At 37.2% G+C, this 21,986-nt stretch overlaps 1 protein-coding gene across 1 annotated transcript in view; it reads right to left on the bottom strand.

Moving 5' to 3' along the window:
• Positions 1–390: 390 nt before the first annotated feature.
• Positions 391–21,986, bottom strand: part of LOC110157105 (cGMP-dependent protein kinase 1-like) — a 227,508-nt gene continuing 205,912 nt past the window's right edge. The window contains exons 8-18 of the mRNA XM_020921370.2: positions 18,771–18,836; positions 15,774–15,848; positions 6,227–6,323; positions 5,543–5,682; positions 4,147–4,236; positions 3,387–3,528; positions 2,892–3,055; positions 2,688–2,810; positions 2,550–2,612; positions 1,995–2,061; positions 391–1,914 (exon numbers count right to left, since the gene is read on the bottom strand). Of these exons, the coding sequence (XP_020777029.2) occupies positions 1,816–1,914; positions 1,995–2,061; positions 2,550–2,612; positions 2,688–2,810; positions 2,892–3,055; positions 3,387–3,528; positions 4,147–4,236; positions 5,543–5,682; positions 6,227–6,323; positions 15,774–15,848; positions 18,771–18,836 (1,126 nt within the window). The 3' untranslated portion in view covers positions 391–1,815. The remainder of the gene's footprint in view (positions 1,915–1,994; positions 2,062–2,549; positions 2,613–2,687; positions 2,811–2,891; positions 3,056–3,386; positions 3,529–4,146; positions 4,237–5,542; positions 5,683–6,226; positions 6,324–15,773; positions 15,849–18,770; positions 18,837–21,986) is intronic.

Here is a 21,986-nt window from a genome sequence, read left to right as displayed (position 1 = left end):
TTTATTCAATTACAAGTGGTTTTACTGCTAAAAATACCCAAAAGAACAAAAGAGGCATTCTGACTGTGAGTGGGGTTGCCTCTCCACAGATCTGCCCTGTAATTTGGTCTGGTCTCCATGAAGATCGAAAGGGCTAATACCATACTGTAAAATATTCCACACAAAGCAATAACATCTCCATGGAGAAAAGCATTTTGTTTATCTTTTCTGGTGGAGGTTCCGTCACCTACTTTCTATCATCATGGAGAACAAACCAGACCAAATTACGGGTCAGATCTGTGGAGAGGCAACCCCGCTCACAGTCAGAACAGCTGTTTTTCTAGTTATTTTTGAGCTATAAAACCACCCGTAATTGAATAAATGTAAGGTGCAGAGCTGTTTAATGTCATGCTGTAGAACATTCCAGGCAGAGCAGTGACATGTCCATGGAAACAAGCAGGTAATGAACCCCCAACCAAAAAGTTACATAATGCACCTTTAAATTATTTGGAATTCATAATTTGTCTTGTTTTAATTTATTTGGTGTAGATTATGTAACTCTTTTCTGGTTATTTCTGTATGTATGTAAGTCATTAACTATAGTAAATATTCCTTTTTTGCATTGTATAATTTTAAGATGAAATGTGAAGCTAAAATGGCTGGTAAGTTGGGATGTCAGTGAATCAATGTATGATCAAAACATGGACAAAACCACTTTGCACTGCTCAACATTGTAAAAAAAAATATCCACTGAATTAAGTAACAAACAATAAAACTCCAAATTGTTCAGAATAATCTTACAAAGACCAAAAGAAACCAAGCACAAAATAATCACTATACAAAACATGTACTGTCAACTCACGGTCTATTGTAATTTGTCATTAACAGCACCAAAGACACTGAAACCAGGGTTCACAGTTAAGTCAGATCTATAGAGGTTGGGAGAAGAAGAAGAAGAAGAGGAATTCTGGTTTGAGAAGGAAGAGGCAATTGGGTGATTCAAAAACAAGAAGCATTCAAGTGTGACGTTAAGCTTTTTAGAGAAAATAAAAGTAAAACTGAAAGTGACCCACACAAATGCAAAAAAGCGGCAACACAATATTTTATCAGTAAATGGTCATAAGTGCATAATGACAAATTGCTTTATGGTAATGCTAGCTGACAATTCTCACAGGTCGGTGTGTGGTATACTTAGAAATTCAATGCAGGGCACTTGGAGAATCTCGTCTGAACGCACAGTGTATTGTGCTTCTGAAAACTACAATTTGTCTGTATAGAAAGTGTACTAAGTTCTAGCTGTCAGTCTTAACGCCCATGAGTGTGAATTCAAATGCTATATGTACCACTCCTTTCTCCTCAAATAAATATCAGACATTCATAGTCTTGAGCACTTAGTTTAGTTTTTCTTCCTCTGTACCGTTTGTTAGGGAATGGCCCCAAAATTGTCCAGCAAACTTTCTGAAACAAAATGAAAATCTCTTCTGTTTCTAACCATTCATAATGTTGTCACCCGAAAACAGAATTTTCAAATCTACACTGGCTCCATTGTTAGCTCATTGTGTTGTATGTGTGTGTGTATCCCTGCACGTTCTTTGCCTTTGAAACCAAATATAAGACAACACTGAAGTAGTGCTACAGCAGTCCCATTAAAAACGCTTGATCCACAGCTTCAGCCACAGTGAAATAAAGGCATATCGGTGAGCCAGCGGTGTGCCATCTACGATCCAAAAATCCAGTCTTTTTTGAATGCCGTTTGAATACAACACAGCTACAAGTATGTCTTCCTCCAAGCCAGTAAAAAGAATATCTGTTTTTTTTAAGGAAGATGAGGGTGCTTCAGAAATCTACATCCCACCCGGAGTTATCGTCAGGGGGCGGGTCCTCATTGTCCTCCGGGAAACTGTCGAAGTTACTCGTATCGACTGCTGATGTCACCTGGACAACAAAGTAAAAATACATAAATCAAATGTGAAATTGTTTACTTTCATGGCAGTATAACAGGAGAAATAACTTACAGTAGGTATGATAGGAGGTGTCAATGTCCCCTTCTTTAGACCCTCCCAGTTAAAGCCCTCAAACCATCTGTGAATACAAATGCAAATAATTATACATATACATATATGTGTATTATATATGTTTAATAATGAGCAATATGCAAAATCTGTAACAAAGATCAAGAGGGGTTTATGAATTTATCAAGCTTAAAGTAGAACTAAGCCAGGACTTAATTGGGCATAAACAACCGGACTGAAATACAGAAAACATTTGTCATTTGTTTTGTTTCTTGTTATATAAATGTTACAGTATTGTCAATATTATGATAATGACTTTGTATACTTTTACAATCTTTTTAGAATTACAAAACCTCTAATTTCCCCACATAAGGGAGTCAATCATTCATAATAGCTACAATACATTTTTTTCATCTTTCTCTGTAATCAGCATCATAATAAATAATCTACCCTCTGGTGTAAAGTCAGTGAATATGCAATTTGTCCTAGCAATCCCTGTCTAATAACTGTTCAAACTTTATATTATATAAAAAGACCACAAGCCATTGCAGTTCTTACTTGTGCTTTTGGATGTCTTTGACACCATTCTTCAAGTTTCCTAGTCTTTCACAAGGATTATCCCTGTAACAACCAAAAACATATTTCACTTTCATGTTTAGACTCCATATATTTATAAATCTTGAAGGCAGCACTCACTTGCATAGCTTTTTGATTAAGTTGAGAGCATTTTTGGTAATTTTCTTTGGAAAGACGATCATGTCAATGCCTTTAAGGATGATGTTGTAGGTTTTCATAGGATCTGTGCCAGTGAATGGAGGGCTGCAGGTGAAAAGCATTTCAGTAAATACAGGCTGTTTACAAAGACTATTCTAAATGAACATAACCAGTGTCCACACGTACCTGCCAGTGAGGAGTTCATACATGAGAATTCCTAGTGACCAGTAGTCAGCTGAGATGTCATGGCCCTTGTTGAGAATGATTTCTGGTGCTACGTACTCAGGTGTACCACAGAATGTCCATGTTTTCTTCCCAAATCCAATCTTCTTAGCAAAGCCAAAGTCCACCTAAGACACAGTATAATAGTGGTTAAGTTAGCTTGAATATTTATGTTGAGTTTCATATTATTTTATAATGGGCATTGCTTCCAGGATTTGTTCTTTTGCATTTTTTAAATAGTCTATAATAAATCTTAACTCAAAACAAACACCACTACACTGTCTACAGCAGAACAGAACTGAATATATTTAAGTACATTTACATAATGGTGTTAGGATCATGAATATTCACAGCATAATCATAAACTTTTCTACAGGACAGAAGTAGTAGAGAGAAACATTATAAATTGTAGCTTTTCATTTTTTCTCTTAAACCCATTTTTCCATGCAGACGCCTTACCAGTTTGGCGTAGCCTTTGTGGTCCAGGATAAGGTTCTCTGGTTTGAGGTCTCTGTAGATGATGCCTTTGGAATGCAAGTAGGCGAAGGCTTCCACCACACATGCTGTGTAAAACCTGGTGGTGGATTCTTCAAATGAGCCCCTACAGGGAAATCAGATAAATAAATACAATCAGAAATACATCATGAGATCCACAGTCAGATTCTTTTTGCAACCACGCTTGGTCAAAGCTGATGCTATTGAAAATATAATGTTGTATACAGCAGGGATGCACCGATCCGATACTGGCATCGGATAACGACGCCGCTACTGAAAAAATTACTGGATCAGATACTGCTTCCAAATATCAGTTCGGTCGATATCCTGGTTGGACTTCTAAATACAGTAGATGTAAAAAGACTATTTACTGCTTGTAGTTGGCCAAGAAAGTCTCATAATGTTTCAATTTCTGTTTTTAAAAAAATGTTCTGTATAAATAACAGCCACATAAAACATTTGGATCAGTTTTGTCTTTTTATATTTTTGGTTTAAGGAAATAAAGGCTGTTTTCAGTCTGCACTGGTTAATATTGAGTACTGGCAGATATACATAAGCAATAGTATCAGAATCTGTATCAGAAAAAGCTGTATTGTTGCATCCCTAGTATATATAAGATGAAAACTTTAGTTTTGGTTGTAATACTTAGAATAAAAATAATACTAGGGTTATTGTTGAAATTTGAAAAAGCAGATTTTTCAATTTTAATATAATTTCTGTTTACCTGTCTCGAAGGATGGTCCACAGTTCTCCTCCTAAACACGCTTCCATCAACATATAGAGGTACTTGCTGTCCTTGAATGTTCTATAAAGTCTGCAAACACAGTAATAGTTAACAAACACCCCAGTTACAAAAAGGTGACAGGTGGTTCACAGTCTTCGCACACTTCAATGGCCTCTCTCAGCACATGCCTCCCCCTCATTGTCCAAATCGCCCATAAGGAAAGAATCGAGTGTGAATAGTCATCTGTCAGTACCAGTCCCTAGTTAGCACTGCTATTATCTGGCAATTTTCCAGGACCTTACCCCCACTTGTTCAAACTCTCATGGCCCGCAAGAGGATAGTGAATGAATGAATCAACTTAATGCACTGGCCAAAGTAAATGTACTCTAACATCTTACATCAAATTACATCAAATTACATCTTCAATCTGATTTTAACTCAACACTGACACGTTTGATGGATGTACTGTTCCAAAAGGATTATATTGAAATGAGAAAGAACAACTAAGAACTACTTGTGAGATGTTCAAATCTAGTTATGGCTACATTTGTGAGCCCAGTAATCAGTAAGTACAACACTGTATAATGACTACACGTTTATTAACCTAAGAATGCATTTATTAAAGGGCCTACATTGTGCTTTTTTCTGATCTGTTATAATGTTGTTTTCTCCTCATTTCATTCATGCCCCGTTTGTGTGTTATATGTGTAGTAAAACACACAAACCGGATATATTTAGGCCGTGCTCTTCTCTCAAACTGAAAACACCTTGTTCCACCTGCCCCAATCTCCACTGAACTAAAGTTAGAAGGTAGCCGTTAACATAAAAACTACCACTACATGGAACAGGGCATTTTGAGCTTTGGAGATGTAGACAGACCAATAACAAAGGATTACTCCAACATGTGTGACTGAAACAAAACACAACTCAAGCCATGTTAGAATGTTTTCACCTCATCAAAACATACCTGAAGGCTATCAAGAGTCAATTATGTGTAATAAAGGACATTTAAGAATGACTCAGACTTAGTAACTACTTGATAAATACCCTAACTCCTAACCCCGTATGTAAGTGGTTACTGGCCTGAGTCATTCTTCACTAAATATTGCCATTATTAATTATTTGTAGTTATTATAAAATTGTACTTATATAACTTTTTTCCCCTCTTTTATTAGTGATTGTTTATGGATACCTTTTCTCACATTGTAAGAACCACATCTCCAGTTCTTTACCATTTTATCTGAACACATTTGAATTGCGGGCTTTTTTTTGTCACACATCTCTATGGCTAGATTGCCACTGATATGATATAAAGAAGTTATTTATTCTTTCATATTACCAACAGTGAATGTGTGACAGTTCCTTTGTGTATGGATCAGCTCATATGGAGTAGTACCTAACAATGAAGTCCGAGTGAGCCTCCTGCATGATGAGCTTCTCTGAGCGTATGTGCTCCTGCTGCCGTGTGTCCACAATGTGCCTCTTCTTCAGGATCTTCATGGCAAACGTCTTATTCTCATCACTCTTCAGCTGAACCTGCAAACATAAAGACCGTTACGGACACTGTTTGATGCTCTTTTTAATTAATTTTTTCAGTTTCAAAAATAAAAAGTATCATAATATTAAAAATGCATTGTGTAACTTTTCTGGTGGAGGGTCTGTCATGGAAGGTTGGAGATGAAATGTTATTGCTTTGTCTAGAATCTTTCACAGTATGACATTAAATCTTCATCTAGACCAAATCAGACCACGTTAAAGGTCAGATCTGTGGAGAGGTAACCCCACTCACAGTCAGAATGCCTGTTTTTCTAGGTATGTTTGAGCTATAAAACCACCTATAATTTAACACATGTAATTTAGAGCTGTTTAATGTCATAGTGTGGAACATTCCAGGCAGAGCAATAACCTTAGATGACCATATCCATAGAAACAAACAGGTGACAGACCCCTAACCAAAAAGTTACATAGTGCACCTTTAATAATAAAATAAAATCACCAACAGTCAAGTCCAGTCAAAAGATCTAATAAAGATGTTACTTTATGCTGTTGCAGTACCACCTTTCACCTTAGGGGTCCTTACCAGCTCTACGCGCCCGAAACCTCCCACCCCCAGTGTGTCGATGATGTTGAAGTCAGCCAGGTTGAGGTTGGAGAAAAAGGCATTCTCCTCTTCATACCTGTGGTGAAGAAGAGGGAGGAGAAGGCAAAATGGGAACAGGATTAGTTGAGATATGACGGATGAAAGATGAACTAATCCACTTCCAACCAGCCATCCGAAAATATCCGACTCCGTTTTCAGCCCATCTGTTTGGAAATCTTAAAGGATTACACCTGTCCTAATCTATTGAGGATGTGAAGAGGATGTGTCTAGTGTTCAGTCACAATGACCTTGGATTAATGGGGGATCCACGTCTTCCAGCTCCCAAAACATGTTATTGTACCATATAAAATGTTCACACTATAATAAAAGGAAGACACAAGGGCCACATACAAGGGCGTTATCAAAGCAGCTACAAACTAAACAAAGATTTCAAAGATGGGATGAGGTCAAAACAAAGTGGGATCAAACCAGACCTAAACCAAAACTAAACTCTACCTAAACCCAGATAAACCAGGAAGGCTACACTTTAATTCAAAGTACAAGAATTAAAGATTCTTTACCTGTTTTTTTCTCATGGATTTGTGCACAATTACATCAGTACAGATTTAATTGCATACGCAGTTCTTGAGCTCAAAATAACTCACTGTGTGCTGTCTGCATATAGTCAAAAAATCAGGACGCGTGTGTTAACATGCTAGTCATTGGTAGTGTAACTGTCATAGACAACATAAGTGAGAAATAACTTTGGTACTAGTTCTGTTTTTCAAGTTTTTAAGATAGTGAAAATCAAGCACAGCACCTTTTGAAATTAATTTGCTCATCTATGTTTATTTCTTTATTAAAGTTTGTGTAAGTGATTCTTGTGAAGATTAGCCTTGTTATAATCTTGTTATTTTATCGTTTCAAAAACATACCTGGAGTTGTGTGTTGTTTCATTCACACATGTTTCAGTAATCCTTTATTATTAGTCTGTCTACCAAAATCTCCAAAGCTCAAAATACTTTGTTCCACTTTGTGATGTCACGAAGCGGTAGTTTTCAAGTTGCCCTTTATCTTTTGTTCAGTAGAGACTATGAATTCCAGGGCTGATATTTTCCAGTGAAGGTGTATGAAGTATAAAACACAGTAGACTGCTTCCGTGTTGCCACAAGACCTCACAAGGTGGAACAGGGTGGTTTTAGTTTGAGAAAATAACTCATCCTAAATATGCAGGGTTTGTGTGTTAAACATGTGTGAAGGAAACAAAACACAACTCGAGGTATGTTTGCGATGACAAAATATTATAACAGAGATCAGAAAATAGCCCAATATAGGCCCTTTAAAATTTATTTTTAGACTTAGATTGAGATAAACTTTATTGGTCCAAAAGGGAAATTACTTGGACACAGTAGCTCACACATCACAATATGATATAATTACAAAGATGAAAAATGTAAATGGAAGTATTTAAAATATAATGTTGAAACTAAGAAAAGACTGTAAAACTTCTGAGTGCCCGTGTTTTTTCCAGGTTTTAGAACGGCTTCTTTATTTACAACAGTGACGTCAGAACTGGCAATGTCCAAATCCTTATCCCCAGATACCGCATGTCTTCTTGGTTATTGTACCTATCCAATGTTAGGCTGCGGATCAGTGGGCTTACGACAGCTTTGATATGGGACGGGTCTATCTGGGTCACTCCAAAACACCAACCCGCCATGCCCCACCAGGACAGAGGAATATACCACAACAAAAACCATATACGGAAACACTGTCTGCCTTCCTTCAAGCAGCAGCTGGGGTCTGTATCTAAAGTTAAGATAAACAGTGAGTCATATGGAGAGCACTGCCCAGGAATCTGTGTGAAATGATCCTTAATAGACTAGTCTTTGAAGCACAGTGAAAATGAGTCGGTTCCACTAAATGAACGAAGAAACCACAAGAAGTGAGTCAAACAGCAGCTCCAACACGTGCGGGCAGGCAGGTTAAGTGTTTCTCAGAAAATCAACCTGGTTTCCATGGGGCACTACTGTTTGTGTGTGTCTATATTGATTCTGCTGCCGTGATCATGGGAGCCGTTTATCTTTAGTGATGTGGAAGCAGGCCAAGAAAGTACTCCAAATCCCAAAATGCCCTCCGCTTAAGGAAGTGACCAATAACAGACCAGTGTGGCAAGATGTGGGATTATGGGACAAAAGGGCATGGATTTACAGACCGCAGCTTCTTACACCAATGACATTTACTCTCTTCAGAGAAAGAAACAAACAAAAAGCCTTAAAAGGAAAGAAACAACACATTTGACCTTTCCTTTTAATGGAAAGATTGTTATTTTCAGTTAATATGAAATTTTTAAAAGGATGTGTAGAGTTGTGTAATGTTCTTAATTCAGTAATAGACCAATATCAATAACTAAATCTATATCTATATATCTATGTCTATATTAAAATATGGGTTATACTTTATATATATAAATTTAGATCTAAGATGATAGCAGGTACACAGCAATAAAAAGTTTGATTCGTCAGCTCTTTGCACAGACTAAATAAAACTTGGTATGGTATGCAGTACTGGAGTTCATCCAGCAGAGGGAGGCATGTCTCCATTAGAGAAACGTGAGCTCTGGTATGCTGAAATGTCCACACTGAAGCGCCAACGAGAGTGCCGTGCGGAGCCATGCTAACAGATTGATGCTGTCTATTATATTCTGTGCACTTAGATTAATACAAAGACCGCAGCCAGCTCAGTTATCACTTTACACCAGCAACAACTGTGATGAACACGACACGAGTCAATTCCAGCTATTCACTTTTCAGGAATAACATGCAACCTACATAGAAAGTGGACATTACAATTATATATTCTACATATCTTGAATAATACTGTATTAAGAAATAAATGAGTAACATATTTGCTTTTCTCAACACACGCCAGGTTGTCCATGTTTTGAAATTATATGTAAGCTTCATGTTCTTGAAGAATTTAGGGTGTAAATTTGAATTTAGCTCAGTTTCAATTTTGACTTTAACATTTTTTTTCGTAATATAGATTTTTTTTTCATGATAATATCCAGCAGTTTATTATTGTAATAGCCTTGACTCCATTTGTTTTATTAAAGTAAAAAAAAAATAATAATAATAAAACCAGATCTCTCAGTCATCTAGGCAGGGCTTCTTGGATGAGTTGCAAAATGTCTCCTTTAAAAACATTTGTTCAGCTGACAGATTTCAACCATTTAAGTTATTGTTTTTCATTTGTCCAAAAACAATTTTGCCTCATCTTACAATGTGAAGTACTTCTGAGAATGGGAATATGATATAGGTCAGTTTTCCCACAGAGAGTGACTGCGTACATGGGCCTCAAATAACCACCCGTGACCTTGGAACCGACAGACTTGAGTTGTAATCAGATCTGGTAATAATAAGTGGTATGGTACGTATTACTGTTGTGTGCTGAATGGTCTATCAATAACACAGTGGTCTGAAATATTGCTGTGGTGGTCAGGTAACACCCAAGGGTGTCATAAAGTGCAACAGTGCACAGATGACATCATTTTAAGGGTGTACAAAGGGCTAATTATTGTCCAGACTTTTTTTGTTTTCCTGTTATTTCTTTTATTGCAACTATGCAGTGTTTTATGCTCTAAACACAATTTAGTTGTTTTCCATGACAATGACAGTAACATCTTGAGTCTCAAAATAGAGATTTGGTTACTACCAAACTGCATTTTAATGTTACCATGTCAAAACTCAGTTTCAATATTAAATAAAATTGGACTCAATATTTTTACTTGCAGTGAAAAAATGTTATTATATTTGTTTCATTGTTGATGCTGATGAATTTTGGAAGTGTATGTCTGTCTGCCTGTCTATCTGTCAAAAATACACTTGTCTCCTTTACTATTCATCTCCATTCATCATGGCAACATACAACACACAGGCTACCTAAAACAATCATAAATAATATTATGTTTTCTAATTAGATGAAAACCATGTGTATCAGGCAGAAGTTCTCCTTTTACAACACATTGCTGGGAAAAAACTGAATTTACTCATTTTTGAAGAAAAGGTTGAGTAAGGTGAGGTGTAGTTTTAGAGAAAGATTAAAAGCCACATGAACAGTGAGCTGGGAGGATTTTGTGCTGTCCTAAATTAGCAGTCAAAAGTGTTTAGCTTTTGAACAGACTTGGACATCTCTTTTGAACGTCTTGACAAGTCTGGACTTGACTGATTTTTATTAAAGCTGCACTTTATTACTTCGGTTGGGGGTCCGTCACCCGCTTGTTTCTATGGGTATGTCTTTGCTCTGCTTTGAATGTTCCACAATATGACAGTATGACTCCATGATGATAGAAAGTTTTAATGCTATACTGTGAAACATGTCAGACAAAGTAATAACATCTCCATGGAGAAAAGCAAGTGACCTTCCATCAGAAAAGTTACACAATTTGTCTGCCTAGTTTTTTGTTTTTGTTGTGTAATTTTTGTGTCCGATGACTGTTGAGAGAGGGGCAGGTTGTGGCAGTTTTTTTTTTTTTTTCATTATGTATAAGTTTAAAAGCTAAAGTAATTTTTCATGTAGATGTTGTGTGTGTGTATATAGCAATAATATTCTGAATATTATCCAAACTCCTGATTCAAATTGTGTTGCTGTCTCAATCTGAGGCAACATGGGAGTGCTAAAAATACGGCCCTATTTTGTTTTTCGATGTTTTTTTTTCCGGAGATGCCATCTAGGTAGAGTGCTTTGTTGTGGAGAAGCCAGAATGCTCTCCCCACTGAGAACACGAGTCATGTTTTATGCATACAGGTGAATCTGGAGTTTCCACTTTTATTTGGTGCAAAGTTGTGTCCCCCCGTTGAGATGCTCTGCTGCTGATCAAAACCAGCACGCATGCAACAAAGGAATCTTCTGAACGCACAATCAGCCTCGCACTGAGCTGCACTACTGTATGTCATAACATTTTCAGAGGTTAAAAAGTGATGGCCAAGAACTAGCAAAATTCACTTAATATTTGTGTCAAATTGCAAAATTGTTGAGCTGGTTTATGTTTAAAGGCTTCATATTACTCTGTTTCCTGATCTCTGGTATAATGTTGTTTCCTTATCACAAATAAAGTACCTGGACTTCATTCACACATGTTTAAGACCCAAACCTTGCATATTTTTAGGTTGAGTTCTTCTCTCTAATCAAAAACACTCTATTCCACCTTGTGATGTCATGTGGTAATACAAGAAGCGCTCCACTGTGTTTTTAAACTCCATACACTTTCACTAGAATCACTTGGAATTGACCATCGAGTGAACAAAAGGTAAAATGTAGCTGTTAAAAAACAAAAAAAACAAAAAAAAAAACAACTACCGCCTCATGATGTCACAGGTGGAGTATTTTGAGCTTTGGAGATGTAGACAGACTAACAATAAAAGGTTACTCAAACGTGTGAATGCAACAACTCCAGATACTGTTTTTGATGAGGTAACAACATTATAGCAGGACTTAAAGCTCACAAGAGTCAATTTTGCATAATATTGGACCTTTAATATCTCAGTTCCTCATTCTAATCACATGAAACAAAAACTGGTATATGCAAAGGTTGGAATGAAATTTTACTGCATTTCAAAAAAGTTGAGGTAATACTTCTTTCATTCAGGCTGTAATAAGACGTTTGTGGATCTCTGTTTTTCGTGTAGTAGTATCCATTGACATATCAAATGACCTCCATATTTTATTTATGAACTGCAATATTAGAAAACCTATTGAGCTTGCGCCTGGCATATAGTTATTATCTATGATACCCATGGATCATTAGTTATAATATGGACATTTTAAATCGCAATATTGATCTAAAACAACTTAATAAATGAAACAAGTACGTGTTAGAAAAATGAGGAGCGTAATGGGAGCTGACATTGCCACAAACATCATCATAACAAAGAGAAGTTGTTGGCATTACCTATGGATAGTTGCACGTCATTCTAACAAGCTGCAGATATTTTCTTTAAAAAAAAAAAAAATTCTTCATGTATCACCAATACACATGATAGAGAGAAAATACAATTGGAGAACAAACTTTGTACAGAGCAGTGTGGGCATATAGCAGTGGAGTTCAAAACGGGAGTTGAGCTGCAAAATGGCGATTTAAGATTAGTCAAACATGCATGAATCACTCCAAATACAACTTTGATCGAGTAAATGGAGAGAGTTAAACATCCATAACATGACTGAAAGCTTTGAAAATTTGATTTTGCATAATAGGTCTGATTTAAAGATTATGTTTATGGTGTTTTGACAAAGTTTTTTTTTCCCATCAAGGCCTGCACAGTTGTGGTGGTACTAAAAATGCAGAGCAGCAGATGCATCTTGCCTAATCAGGGTGGAAATGTCTTTGATGTGACAAATTTGGGCGAGCAGGCCAAGTCACGATGTCTGTAGTCCAAAGTCCGATGGGAAATAGGTAAAATACACCGTGTAAAGTGGCCAAAGAGGCATTAAATAGATTTTAGATGTGGTTTTGAAGGAACAGAACAGCAGCTCTCTGAAGACGTCAGTTGGCAGCTGGCAGTTGGAGTGCCAGTCAGTCCATCGGGCACAGAGCCAGGACCCAGTGCCAGGATATACCACTGGGTCCAGCCATTACACCTCGTCTCTCCCATTCCTCTGCTTCTGCTCCAATGTTCTGATCCCGTATGATGCAACATAAAACCATGACAGGCACCTTTAGCTGTTCTCCTCCTGGTTTTGTATTTTTCTCACATTCTATGTAAAAAGTAGCATCACTAATATGCCCTGTGTATTTTCTCAATTTTTCACTCTCTCTATTTTTATTGCCCATAGTTGAAGGCATCATATTGTTTGATAGGAGTATGAAGTGGTTTTATCTGACTGCATTACTTTTAATTTGTATAGACATTAAAGTTGCACTGTGCAACTTTTCTGGTAGAGGGTCTGTCTCCCACTTGTCTCCATGGAGTCATTCTTTTCCTTGAATGTTCCATGGTATGACTTTAAACATTTCTATCTAGCATTTATTCATTAAAGTTTGAGTTTCTATTGCTCAAAAAATATTATAATTCCTTCTGAGAATAAGGGCGACTTTCCACAGATCTGAATTGTAATGTGTGAGTGTGGTGCTGTGACCTGTTTGGCTCCCTTGTGATAAATAGGTTTAATCTACACTGTGGAACATTCTAGACAAAACAATAATGCGATTTGCAATAACTGATTAAATACAACATGCTCACATTTAATGCCATAGTGAGGAACATTCCAGGCAAAGTAATAACATCTCATTGTAGCAGACCCCCACTAGAAAATTACATAGTGCACCTTTAATTTGCACATTAAATACAACCCTAGGCAATGAATTTGATGAAGCCAGGGCCTGTATAACTACAGTATATGGTAGATTTACTGGTTTTGGAAGCAATAACCATACTTCACAAATGTTGAACCTTATCATTATTTGTCAGGAATTAACTCCACTTGTTATATTAATCCTTTCAACTGGCAACAGTCACATCTTTAGGACTGAAAACTGGCACCAGGTTCTGAAGCAAAAAAAAAAAAAAATCACTTTTGTTTATTTAAGATGACAACAAAGAGGTTGAACTTTTAGTTTCATGCAGATAGACCCATTCATTATTAAAGATATATTAACCATAAACCAGGTCAACAAACTTCTAGGGATTCTAGTTATCTGATTTGACCACAGCAAATCTTGGACCATTAATACTTTGCAACTGATGTCATCAACATCCCCTGGCGTTGTGATGCTTCTGAAAGCTTCTTCTATAAAGAAGCTCTTTATGGAGCTAAATTATTTCCTGATTGTGGGAAAGATGGACTAGCGTGGGTAGTGTTGTCTTTTAGTTTTTGTTTTTCCTCGAGTGAGGCAGAAAAGAGGGGGCCACTGTCTGTCTGAGTGAAAGCACTACTTTGTCAGAAGCTCTATTAGCCTTTAATTTGAACTTTGTTTTAACACAATCTGATTGAGCTGAAATTGTAACAGGAGAGATGATTTTTCCTGTTGGACAAATCTCTCACACACAACATAAAGCCTGCAATCACTAGCTAACATTAACAGTTATTCTGTTAGTCACTCACCTTTTCTGTTGAAAATCAAAGTCCTGAACAGGACCGTGATCACTCGTATTAATCAAACTCCTGAAAATGTGTCTTAATGTGTTTAAATAAATCTTAAATCTGTTTTGGCTTTAGTGTGCACTGTGCCTCCATTTTTAACTGCTGAACATTGCATCATAGGTGTACATACATGTAGAACACCCCCAGAGTGACGTCACTACAATGTATCAATGCATATTTTGTATGTCATATCGTATACAGTCGAAGTGCCACATTAAAATAGCTTTATTATACCCCTGTTTTGCTCCTTGGCTGTCAAAATGCAAACCATGACTGACTCCTGTATTCCAGTCGAGTTCACTCTCTTTTCACCTTCTCACTTTATCTCAGTGCTTTGCTGTGATAAACTGTCCTTGCTTGTGCCTTGTATTTAGTTAAGCTTGGGTTTCATCTCACCTTGGCTAGCAGCATACCCAGGAAACTATTTTACAGACACACTAAGCCAAAACATAAAAATGGCATGGACTTTCACATTCGCCCAACCAACCAAAGGCATCTGAGCTTTTTTTTTTCTATCTTTTTGTTTCCATAGTAACAGTAAATAATACTTGAAGTTAACTGGTCCAGAAAGACAGGGGCCATGGCCTCGGCTGCCTTGCCACCTGAGCCCAAAATCTCTGCAGCAGATATTTTACAATTATGAAACTGGCCGTTTTTTGTGCTTCAAGTTTGACAAATCTGCATTTTTTTATTTCCACGGTGTTGCTATTATTTTCAGGGGTAATAGGTGCATAACATAGCATATTTTCAGAGCGAGCAATGGACCATTGAAGACTGACAGTGATAATGAGCAATACCTGTTCAGTTTTCATCACAGTGGTCTCGAACAATGGAAACTGCAACGCTATTGTATATTTTTACTATTTTAGCTTTTCCAATATGGCTGAAGGCGCATCTCTCCCAGCAGTATAGTGCATTGTTATCTGCGATGTGTAACTGAATGTGATCCACGGCAAAGGTAATGATTTGCAATTTTTATGCACACAATAAAATTTAAAGGTGCACTATGTAACTTTTTGGTTGGGGGTCCGTCACCTGTATGGCATTAAACAGCTAGATACCTAGATACCTAGAAAAACAGGCTGCCAGCAGGGTTCTCTCCATAGATCTGACCTGTAACTTGGCATGTTTTGGTCTCCATGAAGACAGAAAGGTTTAATGCCATACTGTGAGACATCTCATACAAAGCAATAACATCACCATGGAGAAAAGCCAGTGATGGACCCTCCACCTTAAAAGTTGCACAATGCACCTTTAACATATTGCTATTTTGATGACATTTTGAGATTTTTCTGGAGAAAATATTGTTTTTAAATCCACAACTACCTCTCTGTTTGTAAATATTGTATGGTGTGTCAACACTATGGATGTGCTTTGGTAAGTGGGAAGTAATAAAGTGCGTTCTTACTTGGCTTTAGCATCAGCGTCCTCATGGCCCTTACTAGAATTATCGTCAAACCCTCCGATCAGTTTGTTGAAGGATCTGAAAGAAAAAAAACATAAAACATTTAGACTACAAAAACATGTATTCCTCTTTGTTTTATAATATCTGACACAGCCTTCAGATGCTCAATATTCAATATACTTTACATCAGTGTTTCTTAAAAAGACCATATTCTTTTTTCTGATCTGTGTTATAAAGTTGTTTCTTCATCAAAAACGTACCTAGAGTTGTGTTTTTGAGTTTTGAAAATGTAAAACAAATAATAATAAAGGGTTACTCAAACTCGTGTGAATGAAACAAAACACAACTGGAGCTATGTTTTTAATGAGATAACAGCATTCTAACATGAGTTAAAGTTCACAAGAGTCCATTTTGCTTAATATAGGACCTTTAAACTTTTCACAATATAATATTTGGCTTTCCAAGTACCACCAGGTTATATGTAGCCTAAATTATGGCTAAACCATGGATAAGGTAGCTCTATATAAATATGAATAAAAAGGAAGACAAAAACAAAAAAGATAATTCATTTACAAAAATACTTAAACTGCAGGTACCCCCAGAGGCAGCCCCCACCACAGTTTGGGAAACTGCTTTAGATATAGCAAATACATTTTATGACAGCGCAGTCCCAAAGATGTGTGAAAGGGATGAGAGGGAATTCTGTGACAAAAGTAGAAACTGCATAAATGTTTGAATGAATGAATTATAAAACAGAAGTCCTGCTGAGAAGCCACTGGTGTGATTAGACCTACCGATTCTCAAGTTCAGTGTCACTGTTTCATGATAGATCTACACAGTGCTGTCAGTAGCTATTGTAATGTAAGAATGATGGTTTATTTAGTACCATCTTAACCACTTTGACAGTTAAATGCTTTTGGCTTGTTAGAAAGAGCAACTCCTCGTAAATCTCTAGACATTTTATTACGAAACCAAGTGTCTTCACATTTTCAGTGCCTAAACTTGTTGCATCTATTTAGTATTATTATAAAGTGTGTACTTAAGAATCAGATGAAAATGCTACTTACAGAAGTATCACAATCATGAGACAAATGCATCATTTACTGGGCTTTGATGAGACTTAACTTGCCACTTTCTTGATATGTTCCTAAAACTATAATGATCTGTGCAGAAGACTAAATATTGCAGGAAAATGAAGGCTGCTGGATATGAGCCTCATCAAGCCTCAGACGATGGGCCCAGCTGGGGCTTGCTCCCACTGAGACTGTAATGTTTGAGTCTACTGCTCATTTTCTGCTCTTCGGAGACTCCCCACAGGGCATTCTCCAACTTGTTCTTGTTATTATCTATTCTTTACCTTTTAGCTGTGCTCTTTAGTCTGTTAAACTGCACATTAAGCCCAATCCCCAATGGTCCAGAGACATAACTGAAATTAGGCTCAGTTCGAGGGAAACAGTAGCTCAGTTGGTAGAGCATTGTCCACTGACCCACATGCTGTCACTCTGTCCTTGGGCAAGACACTTAATGAGATCACGTGTGACCATTTGCATCATATAAGTCAGTTTAATTGTTATGTTTTCAATGCCTGATCCAGGTTTGAGCAGGCTGATGTCAAACACTTCTGCATGTTTATTGCTTATCAATAACAATATTTTTTATAATCCCTTTTCTGCTTTTTGCTTTCTATCTGCATCATGTACTTTAATAAACTGCAGAAATACCCACAGCCAGAGGCACAGACACAAGTGCAGCCACATCCTGAGTTTTAACCCAAGTGAACAAAAGCCCATGCAGTGCTTTAACTGTGTGGGCAGAGATAACATTAGGCGCTCCCTGACGGACAGCAGTAATCACATGTGTGGGATGACTCATTCACTCTCTCTCTCGCCCCTCTGTTTCTGGCAGCTTGGAGGGCGTCCCATTTGTGCCGGGCAGGAGTCCCAAGGGCCACACGGAGGTCTGGGTAACCTGATATGATCTAGACCTGCGTGAACCTCCCTGTTCTCACAACCAGCACTTGTTTGAGAGATGAACTTTAAGCTTTACTATATGCCAGACATAATATCAACCTTATATAACCTTTACATTTTTGGCCCAGTTTGGCAGGGATTATCTACGGTTATTGTAAGCAGTGGGTGTTATTGTGATGCTAAATAATAATTAGGTTTAACATTAATCACACCAACAATAAAGTTACTTTCTTATTTTGCTGGCTTAGCACCTTAAAGAAGATATATTGTGTTTTTTCAGCTATTTATTTTACAATTTGTTCACTGAAATCCACAATATTGACCTAAAAGGGCTTAACAAAAGTGGTTCTATTGACTTATTGTTCAAAACTGCAAAACTGGGAGGCCCGCATCATTATAGAGACATTTCAGTGTCACAAGCGGCACATTTTAAGGTTTGTGTTTTTAATTAGAAAAATGGCTACATGGTATTAATTAATCCTACAGAGTTTTTTTTAATGCAAGTACATAACAGTGGCCAGGGATAGGGATTTGAGTAAGCTAATGATGTAGGGATGCCAGTTATAATTAGTTTTACATAATATGTCCCCTAGAAGTAAAAGTTTAAATAGTTAAATAGCAGTCAAAGCAGACTAAAACATGGTATGCAGTTCAAGCAAGGAGATTCATTAGACACAAAATTGTTCAGTCTCTATTGATAAATCTCTATTAACGTCTTGATATTGACAAAAAAAACATGTGGTAAACATTCTTTCATTATCACTTAATTTTGTGGTTTGGTGCCTAGATCACTCATACAGATCTGCCCCATTCATTTGGAGATTTTCAGTCTGAAAATATTGTCCTTTACGTTTGCTTAGCATTCAAAATGACCTTTACTTCTTTGCAAATATCCAATAAAGCAGAGCTGACTGTAATATCCAAATGATTTCTCTGTGGTGCTTTGTGCAGCTCAGTGTTCTTATTGCACATTTATCATGACTAATGCTGTTATTAGAACAGATCAAAGAGAATGAATGGTTTGACTTACTCCAGGTCAATGACGAGACATGTGACTGCTTCTGCCGCGATCACGTTGGCCGTCCTCAGGTCCTCTCTGTGAACACACAACACACAACATATGCATTACTGCATGCTTCTGTTTCTGATTACATAAGTGGCAAATATAAAGGCATTATGTGGAAGCATCACTGTCCTATGTTTCTTTTTTTAACTTATTTAGGCAAATCATAGACACCCATATCAGTTTATAAAAATGGAAACAAAATATTCTCTTTTTATTCCAATTTTACTAAGGGAGTGATCACACAAAATACATTTTCTGCTGCAACTGTATTTGGAAGGTTTGTTAAAAATCTGATCCTCCAATTCATGAGTGCTTTTTAAGGAATAAAAAACAACAATTTATTAATGACAATATTTTTGATGTTTGAAATAATTGTAGTGCACTGATAATGCAGCCACATCTTCTGCCCACGTTCAGAACATGGACAGAGAGTAATGCATATCAAAAATAAAACTAAAAAGCTATGGAACGACCTGGTAAGCTACTAGGTCACTACCAGTAAATAAATTAATTACACTGTCAAAATACTTAAAATACTTTTGAATGTACGCTGAGTCTAGTATTAGAATCCTAAAATCTCCATTGGTTTAACATTGGGCTAACTGTACATTCCATGTGTGTCAACAGAATTCCAGTCTCCATAAAAGCTTAATAAGACTCTTATTATCTTATTTAAATTAGAAAATGCTTCATTTGAAAATGACTGAACACCCATTTCATTCAAAATCCAACAGGTTTCTTCACTTGTCCTCACACACTGCTTCAATTACACTGGCACACTTGAAGACGTCTCACTTTCACACTCTACAAAATGAATGACATTACTCTTTATTATATTTGACTCCAGCTTCCTCTTCATCTGATGACAGCTCTTGAGAGGAATCATTCCATCCACACGAGTCCTCCGAATCACTGTCCAAAGCCTCCATCCTTCACTGTTCCCAAAGAAAACTCCCAAAATCCAATCGCAGTCAGCTCCACACAGCACAGAAGACAAACCCAGCTGCCCCGCGTCACTTGAAAACCACTTCACTAGACTAAGAAATTACAAAAGAAAACCAATTCTTCCATCTTCTTCAATATTTTCCATCTTCAAATGCTCAAATCTCCACATTTTCCAACATTATCCTGCTTGAATCTTTCTTTAATGCAAATTCGGACACACTTCATCCAGATCTTGCCTCGGCTCTCTCCTGACACGCCGACTCAAAGCAAACTCTTGCAATGAACTAGGGGCGACAATTCTCTCCATGATATGTCAGCTCCCTCCACTTTCCTTTTTCAAACGTGCAAAACCCTTTTGCGCTCTGTGGACACTGACCCCTGTACAAATAAAGGGCACAGATGGTAGAGAGCAACTCATTTCAGAAGGTGTGGAATAAACAGATGTATTAGGGGTGGGAGTTTGATGGGGGGGAGAAGAGATGTGTTAACAGTTGGAGGGGGCCAGGTTGCAGGGGAGATATTTCTTCCCCCATGACCTGCATCCAGGTCTTAGCGCAATAGTCTGGCCTGGGACTGTTCCACCTGTTGCTTTTGTTTGGCCACAGCAGCATTGAATAGCCCTGCAGTCATTTTCACAAGTACACAAGGGATTACAGGCAGGTTCAAATCTCGCCAAAGACAGAGAGACAGATTCTTTAATATCAAGCAATATATCTTGGGTGATGTTTTGTTTTTTATTTTTAATATTTTACGTTAAAGGTGTATTATGTAAGTACATATTCTTGTAAGAGTCCAGCACCTGGTTGTGTCCTTTGAGATATGTTTTTGCTGGAATGCACCAAAGTATGGCATTAAACTTGCTTATTATTTAATTGTAGGTGTTTTTTGCAATGAAGCAGTACATACAGTATATGCATTCTACTGTAAGCGGGCCCACCTCTCCACAAATTGGACCTGTAAATTTGCTTGTTGTTTATCTCCGTGGAAATAGATAAAGTTAATATCATAGTGTGAAAAATTCCAGGCGAAGCAACAACATCTCCGTACTGGTGGACTGTCCATCCGGAAAATTACACTTGGCACCTTTAACATCAGTACCACAGTATACAGAGCAAGGAGCGACGCTTTTAGATTCTATTTTGCTCATTTATGGAACAATGTCATAAACCAACTAAAACTAAACAGTGTTAAGAGTCCCATATGTGAATTTAAATACACTGTATTTGTTATCCTTTTAGACCACTGTAATTATTTTAACAAAATGCTTTGTGGACCACAGGTTGAACAACTATTTAAATGTGCATTTTATAATGCATTTTATGTTTTTAACTGTGTTTGTACTTGAGAATCCCTTGAAAATGAGAGGCAATCTCAATGAGACTTCCTGATGAAATAAAATAATAATAATAACAATAACAGTTGACACAATCTGACATTTGACATGTGATCTGAAGTATGACCAATCACACAAGTCTCTTCAATGTTTCATTTATGCATCGTGTGACTATGTGCCGAAATGATCCCGTAACATATTTTCTTGTTTGTTTCTTACAAAAGAAACAATCTTCACATTTATTTCATATTGAAAAAGAGAGTGGATTTGAAATTGCTCTCAAACGTGACCATAAACATGACCAGCGGATGCAAAAAATATGTATTAGGAAGTGAAATTGAAATTTCATGCCATCAAGGAGGGCATGTGGCATAATGCTTTGGACAGGCGTAAAAAATGGTTTGTGATGCCTCGTGGCTGAACTAGAAAAGAGCAATCCTTAGTTTGTTCAGTGAGGCAGAATATGGATGAGTTTCAGTTTCATGTTTATAGATGCGATTTTAAAAACTTCTTCCCATTAAAAGACCTAAATATACTGATTAAAATTGTTAAATTCTATGGCAACGGTCTCTGTTTCTCATCATTGAACTCCATGGATACTATAGAATTCATAAATCACCATCTCTTAAGAAAGTGCTTTGTGTTTACATTGGACTAACCATGGAGATGCACCACAACATTGCACAGAAATGCTGCTTACATAATCCTTGCTCATCCTTAAGAGACCTCCATGGTTTCACATTAGACAGTAAGTCTGCACACCTGTCCCACTGTGCCCTGTTCCGGCCCTGTTGAACAACTTAGTGTGCCATAGCGTTGATGCTGGTGCCATTCCCCGTGAAACTCTATCTACACACAATATCTGTCAGGCACATCCATTTTCACACCACACTGAGCTTCAA

This window comes from Boleophthalmus pectinirostris, unplaced genomic scaffold, assembly GCF_026225935.1.
Source record: "Boleophthalmus pectinirostris isolate CB_2022bp ecotype Guang Dong unplaced genomic scaffold, ASM2622593v1 HiC_scaffold_5, whole genome shotgun sequence".
In the NCBI taxonomy this organism is placed as follows: Eukaryota; Metazoa; Chordata; class Actinopteri; order Gobiiformes; family Gobiidae; genus Boleophthalmus; species Boleophthalmus pectinirostris.
This window is presented reverse-complemented; position numbering and strand designations above follow the sequence as displayed.